This window comes from Physella acuta, unplaced genomic scaffold, assembly GCF_028476545.2.
Source record: "Physella acuta isolate Inbredline_101_S28 unplaced genomic scaffold, ASM2847654v3 ptg000689l, whole genome shotgun sequence".
Lineage (NCBI taxonomy): Eukaryota > Metazoa > Mollusca > Gastropoda > Physidae > Physella > Physella acuta.
Genome location: NW_026732208.1, coordinates 74,447 through 95,567, shown reverse-complemented (window position 1 = coordinate 95,567; position 21,121 = coordinate 74,447). Strand labels below are relative to the sequence as shown.

General features: G+C 36.7%; 1 protein-coding gene across 1 annotated transcript in view; it reads left to right on the top strand.

Moving 5' to 3' along the window:
- LOC131949338 (atrial natriuretic peptide receptor 1-like) overlaps positions 1–18,720 on the top strand; it is a 35,514-nt gene extending 16,794 nt beyond the window's left edge. Inside the window, exons 4-10 of the mRNA XM_059311178.1 lie at positions 844–1,026; positions 2,760–2,951; positions 13,634–13,715; positions 14,206–14,367; positions 14,572–14,670; positions 17,228–17,319; positions 18,384–18,720. Of these exons, the coding sequence (XP_059167161.1) occupies positions 844–1,026; positions 2,760–2,951; positions 13,634–13,715; positions 14,206–14,367; positions 14,572–14,670; positions 17,228–17,319; positions 18,384–18,485 (912 nt within the window). The 3' untranslated portion in view covers positions 18,486–18,720. The remainder of the gene's footprint in view (positions 1–843; positions 1,027–2,759; positions 2,952–13,633; positions 13,716–14,205; positions 14,368–14,571; positions 14,671–17,227; positions 17,320–18,383) is intronic.
- Positions 18,721–21,121: the final 2,401 nt, after the last annotated feature.

Genomic DNA, 21,121 nt, shown 5'->3' with positions numbered 1-21,121 from the left:
TCACTTTTTTTGTTAATGGGAGGTGTGACACCACATTTGTTTGTTGACAGAAGTGACCCCATTGTTTGTTTATAATCACGTGGTCGTGTCTGTGAGATCACGTGACCAGCTTACAAAGCGGTTACCTCTCTCTATTGACGTGTGACGTCATGTTGACAACAGACGCGAAGTTTGATTGGATACGAAGGTAAAGAGTAGAGGGGCACGTGACAAAAAATAAAATGGCCTCGCCTCTCCCCTTTCATCAAATTACAAAACAATTAGGCCATTCATATTTTGTTATTAAGTGCAAGAAAATGTCTCTTGAAAATATGGCGCAGGGGAAGCCGTCATTGTTTAACGCTTGTACTCCCCCCTCCCCCCATCACAGACAACAGACATATCAATAAAAACAGTTGAATTAGACCCGTTACACGTAAAGTAGTAGCGGGAGTGAATTTTTATTGAGTGCTTATAAGTGGGTTCCTGAAAATCGGATCCCCTGATTTTAACAGTGACGGGTCCCTGATTTTAACAATTAGAGCATGATATTGATATGGGGTTCCTGGTAGTTGAGACTTCTGACTTAAACAGTGAGTGTAGTTAGTGCTCCTAAAAATTGGGTCCTCTGACTTTAACGGAAAGTGCAGTTAAGGGTGCTCCTGAAAATGTGGGTATGTGACTGTAGTCCAGTCAGCCCGTGATATATCCCACTCTAGCCAGATGAGTGAAGGTGCTTTAAATTGTCATCGTCTTCGTCTTTTAATATAGTTGTAGGGTTGACACATGGGTAATCAAAGGAGTTGTGGTGTCTTTTGGTCAGTAATCATGACGTCAGTTGACGGATTTAATTTTTTCTTCCAGGCTGCCCAGGATTCTCTGGCCACTGACGTAGTTCAAGGCCTTCAAAGGGAGGTGACCAGCCTCAACAGTGCTCTGGTTGAATCTGTCTCTGTCATGATCGTCGCCCTCATTCTCTTCCCCTTGGTCATCATCGCCGTGTATCGTCTGACCCACAGGATACAGGCATATGCCCAGACGTTGCAGGTAGGTCATAAGGCATCCACCCCCACAGGATACAGGCATATGCCCAGACGTTGCAGGTAGGTCATAAGGCATCCACCCCACCCCCACAGGATACAGGCATATGCCCAAACATTGCAGGTAGGTCATAAGGCATCCACCCCCACAGGATACAGGCATATGCCCAGACGTTGCAGGTAGGTCATAAGGCATCGACCCCACCCCCACAGGATACAGGCATATGCCCAGACGTTGCAGGTAGGTCATAGGGCATCCACCCTACCCCCACGGGATACAGGCATATGCCCAAACATTGCAGGTAGATCATAGGGCATCCAATCCACTCCAAAAGGATACAGACATTATGACTCACTTAGACATACAACCAGACATAGCATTAGGACAGATCGTTTAACGCCTGTATTTATCTAAGGACGAGTTTGCGTCCCCAGTTGAGTTTGTAGGACGTCCCTGAGTCCCCGACTTCACCCACAACTGACCCGTTTAGGGAAACTCGAAGTGGCTGGGTACAGGACTGTATGTTTTATTTTTTATTGGTGTGACATGAAGACTTTTAAAAGACTCAAACAGATGGTAAATATAGTACCATTGGACGTGTTTTTAAAAGACTCCAACAGATGGTAGATATAGTACCATTGGACGTGTTTTTAAAAGACTCAAACAGATGGTAGATATAGTACCATTGGACGTGTTTTTAAAAGACTCAAACAGATGGTAAATATAGTACCATTGGACGTGTTTTTAAAAGACTCAAACAGATGGTAAATATAGTACCATTGGACGTGTTTTTAAAAGACTCCAACAGATGGTAAATATAGTACCATTGGACGTGTTTTTAAAATACTCAAACAGATGGTAGATATAGTACCATTGGACGTGTTTTTAAAAGACTCCAACAGATGGTAGATATAGTACCATTGGACGTGTTTTTAAAAGACTCCAACAGATGGTAGATATAGTACCATTGGACGTGTTTTTAAAAGACTCCAACAGATGGTAGATATAGTACCATTGGACGTGTTTTTAAAAGACTCCAACAGATGGTAAATATAGAACCATTGGACGTGTTTTTAAAAGACTCCAACAGATGGTAGATATAGTACCATTGGACGTGTTTTTAAAAGACTCAAACAGATGGTAGATATAGTACCATTGGACGTGTTTTTAAAGACTTAAACAGATGGTAGATATAGTACCATTGGACGTGTTTTTAAAAGACTCCAACAGATGGTAGATATAGTACCATTGGACGTGTTTTTAAAAGACTCAAACAGATGGTAAATATAGTACCATTGGACGTGTTTTTAAAAGACTCCAACAGATGGTAGATATAGTACCATTGGACGTGTTTTTAAAAGACTCAAACAGATGGTAAATATAGTACCATTGGACGTGTTTTTAAAAGACTCCAACAGATGGTAAATATCGTACCATTGGACGTGTTTTTAAAAGACTCCAACAGATGGTAAATATAGTACCATTGGACGTGTTTTTAAAAGACTCAAACAGATGGTAGATATAGTACCATTGGACGTGTTTTTAAAAGACTCCAACAGATGGTAGATATAGTACCATTGGACGTGTTTTTAAAAGACTCCAACAGATGGTAAATATAGTACCATTGGACGTGTTTTTAAAAGACTCCAACAGATGGTAGATATAGTACCATTGGACGTGTTTTTAAAAGACTCCAACAGATGGTAGATATAGTACCATTGGACGTGTTTTTACCCCAGGAGAGGACCCGTGACCTTGACGTTGAGAGAAAGAGAAGCGAGACCTTGCTGTTTGAACTACTTCCGGTGTCCGTGGCCCAGAAGTTACTCAACCATGAAGACGTCCCGCCCGTGTCGTACTCGGCCGTCACCATCTTCTTCTCCGACATCGTCGGCTTCACCAACATCTGCAGTAGGAGCACGCCCATGCAGGTAGGCGGGGTCTCACATTAACAGGACACGCCCATTTAGGTAGGCGGAGGTCTCACATCCATAGGACACGCCCATTTAGGTAGGCGGGGTCTCACATGCTTAGGACACGCCCATGCAGGTAGGCGGGGCTCACATCCATAGGACACGCCCATTTAGGTAGGCGGGGTCTCACATCCATAGGACACGCCTATATAGGTAGGCGGGGTCTCACATCCATAGGACACGCCCATTTAGGTAGGCGGGGTCTCACATGCTTAGGACACGCCCATGCAGGTAGGCGGGATCTCACATCCATAGGACACGCCCATTTAGGTAGGTGGGGTCTCACATCAACAGGACACGCCCATATAGGTAGGCCGGGTATCACATCTATAGGACACGCCCATGCAGGTAGGCGGGGTCTCACATCCATAGGACACGCTCTTATAGGTAGGCGGGGTCTCACAACAACAGGACACTCCCATATAGGTAGGCGGGGTCTCACATCCATATAACACGCCCATGCAGTTAAGTCTGGACTCAAAATCACATCAACGGGATATCAAATGATTCTAGGGGATAACCACTTTTTATGAAAGCGCATGACTCTAGAGAACAATGACACCCATTGGAAATTATACGATCTATAGACAATCACATGTTTCTATAGACCAAACTCAAAGAAAAGAATTAAACAAAAATAAACATTTCACAACGTTTTATTGAAGTAATATTTTCAAGAGCATGTAATAAAATTAAAGAGATCTTGCATCTTAATTAGAAATCGTCTTTTTTTTTTTACTCACGAAATGGTGGTATGTTTCAATTACTAAACTTCAACAATGAACATCACCGTAAATTTAGGGTACACGTAAAAAAAAAACAATAGCACGATCCACACTTCTCCTCTCGTACGTTGAGATATCAAATGTAGTCGAGAAGCAATTATGTTTCATTGCGCAACTTATTGCGCACCCGGAAGCTGATTTGTTACTTCAAGTCTGGGTCAAGGTGACATCGTCAATATTTGAAAGGGATGCCTCAAGCATCCCAGACAAACTTTTATACTTGCCAGAACTTTTATACTTGCCAGAACTTTTATACTTGCCAGATCTTTTATACTTGCCAGAACTTTTATACTTGCCAGAACTTTTATACTTGCCAGAACTTTTATACTTGCCAGAACTTTTATACTTGCCAGATCTTTTATACTTGCCAGAACTTTTATACTTGCCAGAACTTTTATACTTGCCAGATCTTTTATACTTGCCAGAACTTTTATACTTGCCAGAACTTTTATACTTGCCAGATCTTTTATACTTGCCAGAACTTTTATACTTGCCAGAACTTTTATACTTGCCAGCACTTTTATACTTGCAAGAACTTTTATACTTGCCAGAACTTTTATACTTGCTAGAACTTTTATACTTGGCAGAACTTTTATACTTGCCAGAACTTTTATACTTGCCAGAACTTTTATACTTGCCAGAACTTTTATACTTGCCAGAACTTTTATACTTGCCAGAACTTTTATACTTGCCAGATCTTTTATACTTGCCAGAACTTTTATACTTGCCAGAACTTTTATACTTGCCAGATCTTTTATACTTGCCAGAACTTTTATACTTGCCAGAACTTTTATACTTGCCAGATCTTTTATACTTGCCAGAACTTTTATACTTGCCAGAACTTTTATACTTGCCAGCACTTTTATACTTGCAAGAACTTTTATACTTGCCAGAACTTTTATACTTGCTAGAACTTTTATACTTGGCAGAACTTTTATACTTGCCAGAACTTTTATACTTGCCAGAACTTTTATACTTGCCAGAACTTTTATACTTGCCAGAACTTTTATACTTGCCAGAACTTTTATACTTGCCAGAACTTTTATACTTGCCAGAACTTTTATACTTGCCAGAACTTTTATACTTGCCAGAACTTTTATACTTGCCAGAACTTTTATACTTGCCAGAACTTTTATACTTGCCAGAACTTTTATACTTGCCAGAACTTTTATACTTGCCAGAACTTTTATACTTACCAGAACTTTTATACTTGCCAGAACTTCTATACTTGGCAGAACTTTAAAACTTGCCAGAACTTTTATACCTGCCAGAACTTTTATACTTGCCAGAAATTATTGTGTTAGATAATTATCAATTTTACATCAACTTAAAATTTTCAAGAGATTATTTAGCATGGGTAATTTATTTCACATCAACTGAAACAGAAACATTCAAAGAACAGTTTGTTAAGAAAGTTGGCCCTCTTTGTAAAGTTTAAGAAAGTTGGCCCTCTCAGTAAAGTTTAAGAAAGTTGGCCCTCTATGTAAATTTTAAGAAAGTTGGCTCTCTATGTAAAGAGTGTTAAGAAAGTTGGCCCTCTCAGTAAAGTTTGTTAAGAAAGTTGGCCCTCTATGTAAAGTTTAAGAAAGTTGGCCCTCTAAGTAAAGTGTGTTGAGAAAGTTGGCCCTCTATGTAAAGTTTAAGAAAGTTGGCCCTCTATGTAAAGTTTAAGAAAGTTGGCCCTCTATGTAAAGTTTAAGAAAGTTGGCCCTCTAAGTAAAGTGTGTTAAGAAAGTTGGCCCTCTATGTAAAGTTTAAGAAAGTTGGCCCTCTATGTAAAGTTTAAGAAAGTTGGCCCTCTATGTAAAGTTTAAGAAAGTTGGCACTCTATGTAAAGTTTAAGAAAGTTGGCCCTATGTGTAAAGTTTAAGAAAGTTGGCCCTCTAAGTAAAGTGTGTTAAGAAAGTTGGCCCTCTATGTAAAGTTTAAGAAAGTTGGCCCTCTAAGTAAAGTGTGTTAAGAAAGTTGGCCCTCTATGTAAAGTTTAAGAAAGTTGGCCCTCTATGTAAAGTTTAAGAAAGTTGGCCCTCTATGTAAAGTTTAAGAAAGTTGGCACTCTATGTAAAGTTTAAGAAAGTTGGCCCTATGTGTAAAGTTTATTAAGAAAGTTGGCCTTCTATGTAAAGTGTGTTAAGAAAGTTGGCCCTCTATGTAAAGTGTGTTAAGAAAGTTGGCCATCAATGTAAAATTTAAGAAAGTTGGCCCTCTATGTAAAGTTTAAGAAAGTTGGCCCTCTAAGTAAAGTGTGTTAAGAAAGTTGGCCCTCTATGTAAAGTTTAAGAAAGTTGGCCCTCTATGTAAAGTTTAAGAAAGTTGGCCCTCTATGTAAAGTTTAAGAAAGTTGGCCCTCTAAGTAAAGTGTGTTAAGAAAGTTGGCCCTCTATGTAAAGTTTAAGAAAGTTGGCCCTCTATGTAAAGTTTAAGAAAGTTGGCCCTCTATGTAAAGTTTAAGAAAGTTGGCCCTCTATGTAAAGTGTGTTAAGAAAGTTGGCCATCAATGTAAAATTTAAGAAAGTTGGCCCTCTATGTAAAATTTAAGAAAGTTGGCCCTCTATGTAAAGTTTAAGAAAGTTGGCCCTCTATGTAAAGTGTGTTAAGAAAGTTGGCCCTCTATGTAAAGTGTGTTAAGAAAGTTGGCCCTCTATGTAAAGTGTGTTAAGAAAGTTGGCCCTCTATGTAAAGTTTAAGAAAATTGGCCCTCTATGTAAAGTTTAAGAAAGTTGGCCCTCTATATAAAGTTTAAGAAAGTTGGCCCTCTATGTAAAGTGTGTTAAGAAAGTTAGCCATCAATGTAAAATTTAAGAAAGTTGGCCCTCTATGTAAAATTTAAGAAAGTTGGCCCTCTATGTAAAGTTTAAGAAAGTTGGCCCTCTATGTAAAGTGTGTTAAGAAAGTTGGCCCTCTATGTAAAGTGTGTTAAGAAAGTTGGCCCTCTATGTAAAGTATGTTAAGAAAGTTGGCCCTCTATGTAAAGTTTAAGAAAGTTGGCCCTCTATATAAAGTTTAAGAAAGTTGGCCCTCTATGTAAAGTGTGTTAAGAAAGTTGGCCATCAATGTAAAATTTAAGAAAGTTGGCCCTCTATGTAAAATTTAAGAAAGTTGGCCCTCTATGTAAAGTTTAAGAAAGTTGGCCCTCTATGTAAAGTGTGTTAAGAAAGTTGGCCCTCTATGTAAAGTTTAAGAAAGTTGGCCCTCTATGTAAAGTTTAAGAAAGTTGGCCCTCTATGTAAAGTTTAAGAAAGTTGGCCCTCTAAGTAAAGTGTGTTAAGAAAGTTGGCCCTCTATGTAAAGTTTAAGAAAGTTGGCCCTCTATGTAAAGTTTAAGAAAGTTGGCCCTCTATGTAATGTTTAAGAAAGTTGGCCCTCTATGTAAAGTGTGTTAAGAAAGTTGGCCATCAATGTAAAATTTAAGAAAGTTGGCCCTCTATGTAAAATTTAAGAAAGTTGGCCCTCTATGTAAAGTTTAAGAAAGTTGGCCCTCTATGTAAAGTGTGTTAAGAAAGTTGGCCCTCTATGTAAAGTGTGTTAAGAAAGTTGGCCCTCTATGTAAAGTGTGTTAAGAAAGTTGGCCCTCTATGTAAAGTTTAAGAAAATTGGCCCTCTATGTAAAGTTTAAGAAAGTTGGCCCTCTATATAAAGTTTAAGAAAGTTGGCCCTCTATGTAAAGTGTGTTAAGAAAGTTGGCCATCAATGTAAAATTTAAGAAAGTTGGCCCTCTCTGTAAAATTTAAGAAAGTTGGCCCTCTATGTAAAGTTTAAGAAAGTTGGCCCTCTATGTAAAGTGTGTTAAGAAAGTTGGCCCTCTATGTAAAGTGTGTTAAGAAAGTTGGCCCTCTATGTAAAGTATGTTAAGAAAGTTGGCCCTCTATGTAAAGTGTGTTAAGAAAGTTGGCCCTCTATGTAAAGTTTAAGAAAGTTGGCCCTCTATGTAAAGTGTGTTAAGAAAGTTGGCCCTCTATGTAAAGTGTGTTAAGAAAGTTGGCCCTCTATGTAAAGTATGTTAAGAAAGTTGGCCCTCTATGTAAAGTGTGTTAAGAAAGTTGGCCCTCTATGTAAAGTTTAAGAAAGTTGGCCCTCTATGTAAAGTGTGTTAAGAAAGTTGGCCCTCTATGTAAAGTTTAAGAAAGTTGGCCCTCTATGTAAAGTTTAAGAAAGTTGGCCCTCTATGTAAAGTTTAAGAAAGTTGGCCCTCTATGTAAAGTTTAAGAAAATTGGCCCTCTATATAAAGTTTAAGAAAGTTGGCCCTCTATGTAAAGTTTAAGAAAGTTGGCTCTCTAAGTGAAGTTTTAGAAAGGTATCCCTTTTAGTAAAGTTTATGAAAGTTGGCCCTCTGTGTAAAGTTTAAGAAAGTTGGCCCTCTGTGTAAAGTTTAAGAAAGTTGGCCCTCTATGTAAAGTGTGTTAAGAAAGTTGGCCCTCTGTGTAAAGTGTGTTAAGAAAGTTGGCCCTCTGTGTAAAGTTTGTTAAGAAAGTTGGCCCTCTGTGTAAAGTGTGTTAAGAAAGTTGGCCCTCTATGTAAAGTGTGTTAAGAAAATTGGCCCTCTATGTAAAGTGTGTTAAGAAAGTTGGCCCTCTATGTAAAGTATGTTAAGAAAGTTGGCCCTCTATGTAAAGTTTAAGAAAGTTGGCCCTCTATGAAATGTTTAAGAAAGTTGGCCCTCTATGTATGGTTTAAGAAAGTTGGCCCTCTATGTAAAGTTTGTTAAGAAAGTTGGCTCTCTATGTAAAGTATGTTAAGAAAGTTGGCCCTCTGTGTAAAGTTTGTTAAGAAAGTTGGCCCTCTATGTAAAGTGTGTTAAGAAAGTTGGCCCTCTATGTAAAGTTTAAGAAAGTTGGCCCTCTGTGTAAAGTTTGTTACGAAAGTTGGCCCTCTATGTAAAGTTTAAAAAGTTGGCTCTCTAAGTGAAGTTTTAGAAAGGTGGCCCTCTAAGTAAAGTGTGTTAAGAAAGTTGGCCCTCTATGGAAAGTTTAAGAAAGTTGGCCCTCTATGTAAAGTGTGTTAAGAAAGTTGGCCCTCTATGTAAAGTTTGTTAAGAAAGTTGGCTCTCTATGTAAAGTATGTTAAGAAAGTTGGCCCTCTATGTAAAGTGTGTTAAGAAAGTTGGCCCTCTATGTAAAGTGTGTTAAGAAAGTTGGCCCTCTATGTAAAGTTTAAGAAAATTGGCCCTCTATATAAAGTTTAATAAAGTTGGCCCTCTATGTAAAGTTTAAGAAAGTTGGCCCTCTGTGTAAAGTTTGTTACGAAAGTTGGCCCTCTATGTAAAGTTTAAAAAGTTGGCTCTCTAAGTGAAGTTTTAGAAAGGTGGCCCTCTATGTAAAGTTTAAGAAAGTTGGCCCTCTATGTAAAGTGTGTTAAGAAAGTTGGCCATCAATGTAAAATTTAAGAAAGTTGGCCCTCTATGTAAAATTTAAGAAAGTTGGCCCTCTATGTTAAGTTTAAGAAAGTTGGCCCTCTATGTAAAGTGTGTTAAGAAAGTTGGCCCTCTATGTAAAGTGTGTTAAGAAAGTTGGCCCTCTATGTAAAGTGTGTTAAGAAAGTTGGCCCTCTATGTAAAGTTTAAGAAAATTGGCCCTCTATGTAAAGTTTAAGAAAGTTGGCCCTCTATATAAAGTTTAAGAAAGTTGGCCCTCTATGTAAAGTGTGTTAAGAAAGTTGGCCATCAATGTAAAATTTAAGAAAGTTGGCCCTCTCTGTAAAATTTAAGAAAGTTGGCCCTCTATGTAAAGTTTAAGAAAGTTGGCCCTCTATGTAAAGTGTGTTAAGAAAGTTGGCCCTCTATGTAAAGTGTGTTAAGAAAGTTGGCCCTCTATGTAAAGTATGTTAAGAAAGTTGGCCCTCTATGTAAAGTGTGTTAAGAAAGTTGGCCCTCTATGTAAAGTTTAAGAAAGTTGGCCCTCTATGTAAAGTGTGTTAAGAAAGTTGGCCCTCTATGTAAAGTGTGTTAAGAAAGTTGGCCCTCTATGTAAAGTATGTTAAGAAAGTTGGCCCTCTATGTAAAGTGTGTTAAGAAAGTTGGCCCTCTATGTAAAGTTTAAGAAAGTTGGCCCTCTATGTAAAGTGTGTTAAGAAAGTTGGCCCTCTATGTAAAGTTTAAGAAAGTTGGCCCTCTATGTAAAGTTTAAGAAAGTTGGCCCTCTATGTAAAGTTTAAGAAAGTTGGCCCTCTATGTAAAGTTTAAGAAAATTGGCCCTCTATATAAAGTTTAAGAAAGTTGGCCCTCTATGTAAAGTTTAAGAAAGTTGGCTCTCTAAGTGAAGTTTTAGAAAGGTATCCCTTTTAGTAAAGTTTATGAAAGTTGGCCCTCTGTGTAAAGTTTAAGAAAGTTGGCCCTCTGTGTAAAGTTTAAGAAAGTTGGCCCTCTATGTAAAGTGTGTTAAGAAAGTTGGCCCTCTGTGTAAAGTGTGTTAAGAAAGTTGGCCCTCTGTGTAAAGTTTGTTAAGAAAGTTGGCCCTCTGTGTAAAGTGTGTTAAGAAAGTTGGCCCTCTATGTAAAGTGTGTTAAGAAAATTGGCCCTCTATGTAAAGTGTGTTAAGAAAGTTGGCCCTCTATGTAAAGTATGTTAAGAAAGTTGGCCCTCTATGTAAAGTTTAAGAAAGTTGGCCCTCTATGAAATGTTTAAGAAAGTTGGCCCTCTATGTATGGTTTAAGAAAGTTGGCCCTCTATGTAAAGTTTGTTAAGAAAGTTGGCTCTCTATGTAAAGTATGTTAAGAAAGTTGGCCCTCTGTGTAAAGTTTGTTAAGAAAGTTGGCCCTCTATGTAAAGTGTGTTAAGAAAGTTGGCCCTCTATGTAAAGTTTAAGAAAGTTGGCCCTCTGTGTAAAGTTTGTTAAGAAAGTTGGCCCTCTAAGTAAAGTGTGTTAAGAAAGTTGGCCCTCTATGTAAAGTTTAAGAAAGTTGGCCCTCTATGTAAAGTGTGTTAAGAAAGTTGGCCCTCTATGTAAAGTTTGTTAAGAAAGTTGGCTCTCTATGTAAAGTATGTTAAGAAAGTTGGCCCTCTATGTAAAGTGTGTTAAGAAAGTTGGCCCTCTATGTAAAGTGTGTTAAGAAAGTTGGCCCTCTATGTAAAGTTTAAGAAAATTGGCCCTCTATATAAAGTTTAATAAAGTTGGCCCTCTATGTAAAGTTTAAGAAAGTTGGCCCTCTGTGTAAAGTTTGTTAAGAAAGTTGGCCCTCTATGTAAAGTTTAAAAAGTTGGCTCTCTAAGTGAAGTTTTAGAAAGGTGGCCCTCTATGTAAAGTTTAAGAAAGTTGGCCCTCTATGTAAAGTGTGTTAAGAAAGTTGGCCATCAATGTAAAATTTAAGAAAGTTGGCCCTCTGTGTAAAATTTAAGAAAGTTGGCCCTCTATGTAAAGTTTAAGAAAGTTGGCCCTCTATGTAAAGTGTGTTAAGAAAGTTGGCCCTCTATGTAAAGTGTGTTAAGAAAGTTGGCCCTCTATGTAAAGTGTGTTAAGAAAGTTGGCCCTCTATGTAAAGTTTAAGAAAATTGGCCCTCTATGTAAAGTTTAAGAAAGTTGGCCCTCTATATAAAGTTTAAGAAAGTTGGCCCTCTATGTAAAGTGTGTTAAGAAAGTTGGCCATCAATGTAAAATTTAAGAAAGTTGGCCCTCTATGTAAAATTTAAGAAAGTTGGCCCTCTATGTAAAGTTTAAGAAAGTTGGCCCTCTATGTAAAGTGTGTTAAGAAAGTTGGCCCTCTATGTAAAGTGTGTTAAGAAAGTTGGCCCTCTATGTAAAGTGTGTTAAGAAAGTTGGCCCTCTATGTAAAGTTTAAGAAAGTTGGCCCTCTATGTAAAGTTTAAGAAAATTGGCCCTCTATATAAAGTTTAAGAAAGTTGGCCCTCTATGTAAAGTTTAAGAAAGTTGGCTCTCTAAGTGAAGTTTTAGAAAGGTATCCCTTTAAGTAAAGTTTATGAAAGTTGGCCCTCTGTGTAAAGTTTAAGAAAGTTGGCCCTCTGTGTAAAGTTTAAGAAAGTTGGCCCTCTATGTAAAGTGTGTTAAGAAAGTTGGCCCTCTGTGTAAAGTGTGTTAAGAAAGTTGGCCCTCTGTGTAAAGTTTGTTAAGAAAGTTGGCCCTCTGTGTAAAGTGTGTTAAGAAAGTTGGCCCTCTATGTAAAGTGTGTTAAGAAAGTTGGCCCTCTATGTAAAGTGTGTTAAGAAAGTTGGCCCTCTATGTATAGTTTAAGAAAGTTGGCCCTCTATGTAAAGTTTGTTAAGAAAGTTGGCCCTCTATGTAAAGTTTAAGAAAGTTGGCCCTCTATGAAATGTTTAAGAAAGTTGGCCCTCTATGTATGGTTTAAGAAAGTTGGCCCTCTATGTAAAGTTTGTTAAGAAAGTTGGCTCTCTATGTAAAGTATGTTAAGAAAGTTGGCCCTCTGTGTAAAGTTTGTTAAGAAAGTTGGCCCTCTATGTAAAGTGTGTTAAGAAAGTTGGCCCTCTATGTAAAGTTTAAGAAAGTTGGCCCTCTATGTAAAGTGTGTTAAGAAAGTTGGCCCTCTATGTAAAGTTTGTTAAGAAAGTTGGCTCTCTATGTAAAGTATGTTAAGAAAGTTGGCCCTCTATGTAAAGTGTGTTAAGAAAGTTGGCCCTCTATGTAAAGTGTGTTAAGAAAGTTGGCCCTCTATGTAAAGTTTAAGAAAATTGGCCCTCTATATAAAGTTTAATAAAGTTGGCCCTCTATGTAAAGTTTAAGAAAGTTGGCCCTCTGTGTAAAGTTTGTTAAGAAAGTTGGCCCTCTATGTAAAGTTTAAAAAGTTGGCTCTCTAAGTGAAGTTTTAGAAAGGTGGCCCTTTAAGTAAAGTTTATGAAAGTTGGCCCTCTGTGTAAAGTTTGTTAAGAAAGTTGGCCCTCTATGTAAAGTTTAAAAAGTTGGCCCTCTATGTAAAGTATGTTAAGAAAGTTGGCCCTCTATGTAAAGTTTAAGAAAGTTGGCTCTCTAAGTGAAGTTTTAGAAAGGTGGCCCTTTAAGTAAAGTTTATGAAAGTTGGCCCTCTATGTAAAGTTTAAGAAAGTATTTCCGTTGACCGGAAGTAGTAATTTACGCTACTTCCGATCTCTCAAAAAACGCATGTAAATTTATAAAGTACTAATACCTTTCCGCGCTAGTGTACACATATTGTTTCGCATTTACAGATACAGAACTACAAATATATATATATATATATATATATATATATATATATATATATATATATATATATATATATATATATATATATATATACTTATATATGAAATTTTATCAACCTAGCTGTAACGGTACTCAGGTTATCGTGTTCACAGATACACACAAACATACACACATTTATACACACACAGACATACGAACAAAATTGCAAAACTATGTTTCTTGCGACTCAAGGAGGTGTAAAACGTCGAGATTTGTGAAAATCTCAATTTTTTTTTTTGCACGATTACAATACTACCTCTATACTGCGTCTTCGAGAAAGTAAACAGTAAAGTGCATCCATCTAACTCCTCACAGGAAATAGAGACGTCCATAAGTTTGACATTAGGCGCTAACGACCAGATGTAAAGTGGGCTAAAATAGATTTATATTGAAATAGCTGAAGCAGTCAGACCCTGTTTAAAACGTCTTGGTTAGGAAATCTATGAAAACTTATCCGATTTTACGGAACAAAAGTATTTAAAAAATATATACGTTATGGTAAAAAGTAAGTAGGCGGAATTAATATGTAAAGTTAGGAAGATTTTTGGAAATATATAATAATATAAGTATGTGTATTTTGGATACATAGTTTAAACAGAAATTATGTGGATGTATTCACCATACATGTAAATTTAATATGTAAGCTATACATATAAATGTATGTAAATAAAATATGTACGTATAACGCAGGTGATCGACATGTTGAACTTGTTGTATCGCATGTTTGATGACATACTGGACATTTATGATGTTTATAAAGTCGAAACTATAGGTGGGTACATTTGATTTGTGTGTGTCTATAGGTGGGTAAATTTGATTTGTGTGTGTCTATAGGTGGGTAAATTTGATTTGTGTGTGTCTATAGGGAGGGGTGGGGTAAACGTGATTTATGTGTATGTAACCATAAGGTTTTATATAATTTGTAAAGTTTAAATGTTATGAACATATATACGAATACACTTAACATCCAAAGACCTACACTTAGACAAAGACCTACATAAACTTACACAATGACCTACAGCAACTTGCACAAAGACCTACATCAACTTACATAAAGACCTACATCAACTTACACAAAGACCTACATCAACTTACACAAAGACCTACATCAACTTACACAATGACCTACATCAACTCACACAAAGACCTACATCAACTCACACAAAGACTTACATCAACTTACACAAAGACCTACATCAACTTGCACAAAGACCTACATCAACTTACACAATGACCTTGCTCACCTGACCTGCTACGTTCAGGTGACGCCTACATGGTGGCCAGTGGCCTGCCCCAAGAAAACAAGGAGAGACACGCCACGGAGATGGCCGAGATGGCCCTCGATCTGAGGGACAACCTCAGTCAGATGACCGTCCAGCATCTGCCGGGGGAGAGCCTTAGGATGAGGATAGGCCTCAACTCAGGTAAGAGAGAGGAATCTTAGTCTTAAGGGGAGGTAACAACGGTTTTGTTAAAAACCTTCTAGTAAAATTGAGTTACCTCCTTTCTTTAATTTAATACATAAATTGAAGCTTGTTATAGTTACGGTGACTAGGTTGGCAATTAATACTTCAAATGTTTTAATTGCAATGCTTGTTATGATAATAAGTATGACGCACCATCTGCAGGGCCGGTAGTAGCCGGTGTGGTGGGCCACAAGATGCCTAGGTATTGTCTGTTTGGTGATACGGTCAATGTCGCCTCACGCATGGAGTCTACGAGTCTACGTGAGTACTCACGCACACGCACGCACACACACACACACACACACACACACACACACACAAGGTCAATGTCGCCTCACGCATGGAGTCCACTAGTCTACGTGAGTAAACACACACTCACATTAAACATACACATGCACACTCAGAATCACACACAAACACACACGAACACCAATTACCAGAGTAGCTCACACAACACACAAAGACGCACGTTTTAATGAATCTTGTCGTACAAAAGTCAGAAAAACTGAGAAACAAACACAAGCACACATACAAACATACAGGGCCGGCGTTACCTATCAGGCAAACTAGGCGGTTGCTTAGGGCGCCATCGCAAGGGGGGGGGGGTTTAATCGCTATTATCAAAAAGTACTTAATAATTAAAAACTTTTATAAAGTAGTAGCGATCTATTTCGGCACCCAGGACGAACTATCAAATTTTCACCCTCACCGCAAAATTAGGTCTATATAGGCCTATATTTATTCGCGATAGTGAAAATGCAACCCCCCACCTCCCTAATTTGGAAAGGTCGGGGCGCTGTTTAACAGTCACTTTGCCTTTTTATTTTGGTGTCACATAATTGATGTAGAAAACGATTAAATAAGTTCGTAATTTACATTTCGAACATTCCAAACGTTTATCTAATTTTGATAGGGCTTGTAACTCTCGTTTTCTCTGACTTTGAATTAGAAATCTGTCCTAGTTTTGTAATGACGGGGTTTTCAAAGGAGTGTACCTGTAAGTTATGATGAATCTGATTGGTAATAGAAAAATGAGAATGCAGGTGATGAAGTATCGTAGTTCTGGAGTTCGGAAGTATTGATTCTTGTGGTATTAAGGTATCGAATTATATTGACTGTTAAAGTGTAGTAGTAGGTCCAGTGAAATCGTTGTTGATTGGGAGTACTGTCATATTTAATGAATGATTCTAGCAATGTTTAGATCACTTACCCGTGTTAGAATTTTTTGTCCCTTTATTTAGGGGATCCAAAATATATTACAGTTGCATCAATAAACAATGATAATAATTACGTGGATGTCATCAAAATTGAATAGAAGTATGTTATAATAAAGCTACCATTTTCGGACTTTCAAACAAAACCTACAGTTAAGTATTCAATAGACAGAATATATTGTGTTTACAACTTTACATAGCTATTATAAAAAGTTTGTTATAATTATTACGTAATGAACTTTAGATCATTTTATTATGTTTTTCAAGCATGTCTTAGTTACACTTGGTTAATTTAGTATTCATGTGAAAGTTATTTCCCTTGAAAAAATATTGGTATTTAGATTTTCAAATGGGAGATAATTCGTTGCTTAACTTAACATTCATTTCAAATTCCGGCACCTTAGGTTGACCGCTTAAATATAAATACAACTTAAAGTTATTATTTGCTATTGTAAAAATTATATAGAGCTTAAGTTCTAAACAAAAAATTTTGGTAGGTTTTTTTAGCATTATCAAGTTGAAAAACAAATACATCAGTAGCAATTATAGATTACAATACTTAATGTTAGTAGACATACAGACTTAGTCGTAAATTTAACATCTAATTAATTGTCTTTTCATATTTTTCACCCTCTCCTAAAGGATTCATATATAACAAAGGCTGGAATCTATAACATTTATATCCTTTTATTTTTAAAAAAAAAACCAAAAAAATCGTTACATAATCACACAATATAAACATTTTGTAAAATTATTACTAAAGACAGTCAAGCATAAAACAGGTAAGTTCCGTTCTGGAACTCACCTTGGGAGGTCTGCAGACAGCCCAACTGTATAAGGAAGTGTATTTTCTCTCGGAAGGGGGGGGGAGGGAGGGGGGGGAGGGGAAGAACTTAAAATTTTCTACGGACGGACTGACGGACGGACGGACGGGGGGGGGGGGGGCGGCTATCGTAAAGTACAAAATAGACTCGTGAACAGCAACAATTTCAATAAAATGTGATTACGCTTGCAAACTGGAATATAAGGAATTAGTACAAACTTTTGCGATGAAGGAAATCAAGTAAAATTTGATTTTGATGTCTACATATAACGTGTATGCTAAATGAATATGTCACTTTTAATTAATTGTTTTCTTATACAGAGATCTATGTTTTAGTAATTAATGTATGTGAAAGTGAGCGTTTTAATAAGTTTTGCCTAAGGCGCTAAATAACCTGCCGTAGACACTACAAACACACATTTTAGCAGCCAAACAATTAAATAAGTTGGGTCGTTTCTCTGTACATAAAAAACCGCAGATTTTTAGAAATCAAGTGTCTCTATAACATATTACAAAAGTAGAAATGTAGTGATTATATATTGTAAATTAGTAATAACAAATGCCAGTTACGTTAGAGTATTAAGTATTATTATTCTAAATAATATGATAGAGATCAGGTATTACCATTCAAATAGACCAATAAATTGTTTAATAGAAAGATATTTTCATGACGTAGTGAATGATGATTTAATAATGACAATATTTGATGCAATGTTGTAATGATGATTTAATAATGACAATATTTAATGCAATGTTGTAATGAGTGGCGCTTTACTTTCAGCGTTAAAAATTCAAATCACAGACAGAACGAGGAGGGAGTTGGAGAGGAGAGGTGGCTACGTCATCACAGAGAGAGGGAAGGTTGAGATCAAGGTGAGTTGACAGGTGTATGTACAGGTGTATGTACAGGTGTATGTACAGGTGTATGTACAGGTGTATGTATAGGTGTATGTATAGGTGTATGTATAGGTGTATGTGCAGATGTATGTACAGTTGTATGAATAGGTGTATGTACAGGTGTATGTACAGGTGTATGTACAGGTGTATGTACAGGTGTATGTACAGGTGTATGTACAGGTGTATGTACAGGTGTATGTATGTATGTACAGGTGTAAGTACGGGTGTATGGATAGGTGTATGTACCGGTGTATGTGTAATTGTATGGATAGGTGTATGTACAGGTGTATGTACAGGTGTATGTACCGATGTATGTACCGGTGTATGTGTAAGTGTATGTACAGGTGTATGTACAGGTATATGGATAGGTGTATGTACAGGTGTATGTACCGATCCAGTTGCAGGTGTATGTACAGGTGTATGTACAGGTGTATGTACAGGTATATGGATAGGTGTATGTACAGGTGTATGTACCGATCCAGTTGCAGGTGTATGTACAGGTGCATGTACACGTGTATGTACAGGTGTATGTACAGGTGTATGTACGGGTGTATGTACGGGTGTATGTATTATTACAGTAGGATGTATTTACATTATGTACATGAAATTTTACATTTGTAAAGAATTACTATTTCGAACTTAGCGGTCCCTGGGGCAGATGAAGTAGAGTTGACCTATTTCTGTTATCTCAGCATATGACGAGTAGTGTAGGAGTAGTTGTATGCCCAGCGGCCTAAAGTGAGACAGGTACCCATCAGACCGAGGACTCGAACTCGAGAATTTCATCTTCGTAGTCGCACGCTCCACTTTCCGACCACCATGTTCCATTTTTACTGTTATATGTACATGTATTTATATGCCGATTTACACTCAAAGTAATGTGAATTTTGAAAAAAAGTTATATTTACAATTGTATGTACATGTATTCATATATGTATTTAAAGTAATCTGAATTATATTAAAATAAGTATATTTAAATTTAAGTCTAACCAAGTCCTTCGATGCTGAAGGGAAATAACTGTGTCTTTGCTTTGTTCTAGGGGAAAGGCGAGATGGTGACCTACTGGCTGGACCAGAGGCTGCAGGTGTCTGATCACGTGATGTCCGACCACGAGGGGGAGGAAGATGAAGCAGGGGCGTAGCCATGCTGGATGTGTTCTTGTCACCGTGGGCTTCCATCTTGTTCTACAACCTGTTGCTCTATAGCGAGAGCAAGTTTGTCTTACCAAGGGAGATAACAAAGAAAATACTGAAAATTTGGTTTTCATAAGTGATTTCCCTTTATCGTGGGAATTATCCTGTTAATCTGTGTTGGTGGCTATAGGAGACAGCAGAGTCGGGTGGTTTGTGTGCACAGTATTAACACGGACAGCACAAACAGCCCTGTTGTGTCCTGCTTCAAACAGCCCTGTTGTGTCCTGCTTCAAACAGCCCTGTTGTGTGTACATTAGTAACACGGACAGCACAACAGCCCTGTTGTGGCCTGCTTCAAACAGCCCTGTTGTGTGTTGCATCAGACTGCCCAAACAGCCCTGCTGATGAAACAGCACCTCTATAAATAAGAGCGACCCCACTGCTCACCCAAAGTCTTCTAGCATTGACTCTACTTCACCAACTTGAGTGGGAGAAGCAACTGTTACATGTTTTAAATTTTGCTTACATGTACGTTTTATTTCGAGGTAATGAATACTATTATGGTTCAATAATTAATTATTGGATAATACATTATTTGATAATTAATTATTGGATTCACCTACACACTGAAGTTGAATATCATTAGGTAACTTTATCTTACAACAATAGTGCATATGAACTGAATGAAAGTGCTACTACCTTGACAAAATTGATGACGTCATAAGCGGGCAGCCAGCAATAGAAACATTTTGTGTTCGAGGCTAATATAAGAATGTAAGGCTAAGTGGTATGCCATTATGTCAGGTTATGCTTTAGTTTTGACACTTGTTGTCATAATAATCATGTTAGTGTTATAACACATGCTGTTATCATGTTATGTTTAGTGTTATGTTATATGTTATCTACCGGCATCTTGAAATTATGATGTTCAGATTATTTGTTTTTAGTTTTGCACTGGAGTAAAATTAAACATAGTTTAATGGCATCCATTTTTGTTTTGAATCTTCTGCTCCATTACCGGCAATTGTTTGTTTATATGTATGTACACGTGTGTGTGCATCTATGTGTATCTTTGTAAATGTGTTGCCATTGGCGTAAGCAGGTTTTTGCTAAAGTATTTACGTGTGTATTTGTGTGTGTTTGTCTGGCTGTCATGTATGTGTGTGTGTATATGTGTGTGTGCTTTTGTCTGTTATGCATGTGTGCGTGTGTGTTTGTCTGTCTTTGATTTATGTGTGTGTGTTTGTGATGTATATTTGTGTGTGCGCGTGTTTTTCTCTGTCATTTTTGTGAGCTGTCTTATTTACTTTAGTCTTTGTTTAGCTCACACAAAATGGTTGCACTTCTAATCTGGATCGGAAAGCAGAGCATTTTACGTTTCTGATAAAAATTTTCACGTGGTATGGGCCATAATTAGACATACTTAAACGTTTAAAAGTCTGTAGCTTAGCGAGCACATCTAAATACAATATAATTCTAAAATACCCTAGACTGCTTGAAGCTAATGACAACAAAGTTGACGAAATGACTTCTATTATATTTATTGATATGGATAAAAAATAATTTCCTTAACAACGTGTTAATAACAAGCTGTTATGTAATAATGCACTAAAAAGTAGAAAACAAACTATACACTACTATTTAAATAACTAGAAAGAAAAGCGTGGGTCTCGCCCTAAACATTAGTAAAGGTACCTAATAGATCATAAAGTATAAAGTGACCGACGCTTTTCTGTATATTTATTTAAATAGTAGTGTATTGTTTATTTTCTATGTTTTAGTGTATCATTATATAACAGCTTGTTATCAATACGCTTTTTATGAATTTTTTTTTGGTCTATTTTGCTTTCATAGATGCCGTAAACGAAAAGGTTACCAAAGTCTGAAAAATAAACCCACAAACATTTTGTATTCTAGAATTTATTTTTAAAAAGGTGCAAATGCAGAGAACATGAAAATATTTGTGTGTGTTTAAAGCTTCATTTTTATTTATTTTTATCAAGCCTATAAATTATAACCGGATGTTTCACTTTCGTAAGACAAGCTTTGATTGGCTGTACTGGAAGTCAGGGATAAACATTCTTGTTTGTGATTTATACTTAAAACTTTGCCTGTAAAACTTTTAAATACAATTATTTTTAAAAACTGCATGGTCTAATTTTACCATGTTTATTTATATTTTCAACTTGATAAGTAAACAAAAACATAATTTATTATCATAATGCTTGTGATTTTAAAAAAAAAATGTTTAGTTACCGAAAATACTTAAAACATCAAATATATTTAATATTTAATAAATTCCGACATGGGTCAAACAAGAAAGTTTTATTTCCACATTTTAAAATATTAACTTTACACGACTTTTAAAGCATTTAATGTAGACTGCTTTTCGAGATTTAATCTCCTTTGTATTTTTAACGATGGGTTTATAAAAAAAATGTAACTAAACAAAAAATCAATATTACCTTTGTGCAGTCTATGTTTTCTTTATACTTGATTAAGGTTAATTAAGATTGGTAATTTGTGTCGAAAATTTGTAAAGGGGCATTAATTGCAGATATTTCTTCCTTTGGTTTTAGGGGACCGTACAGATAACGAAGTACAAAAACCAAGCCTTTTATAAATATTTTTAATTTAAAAATGG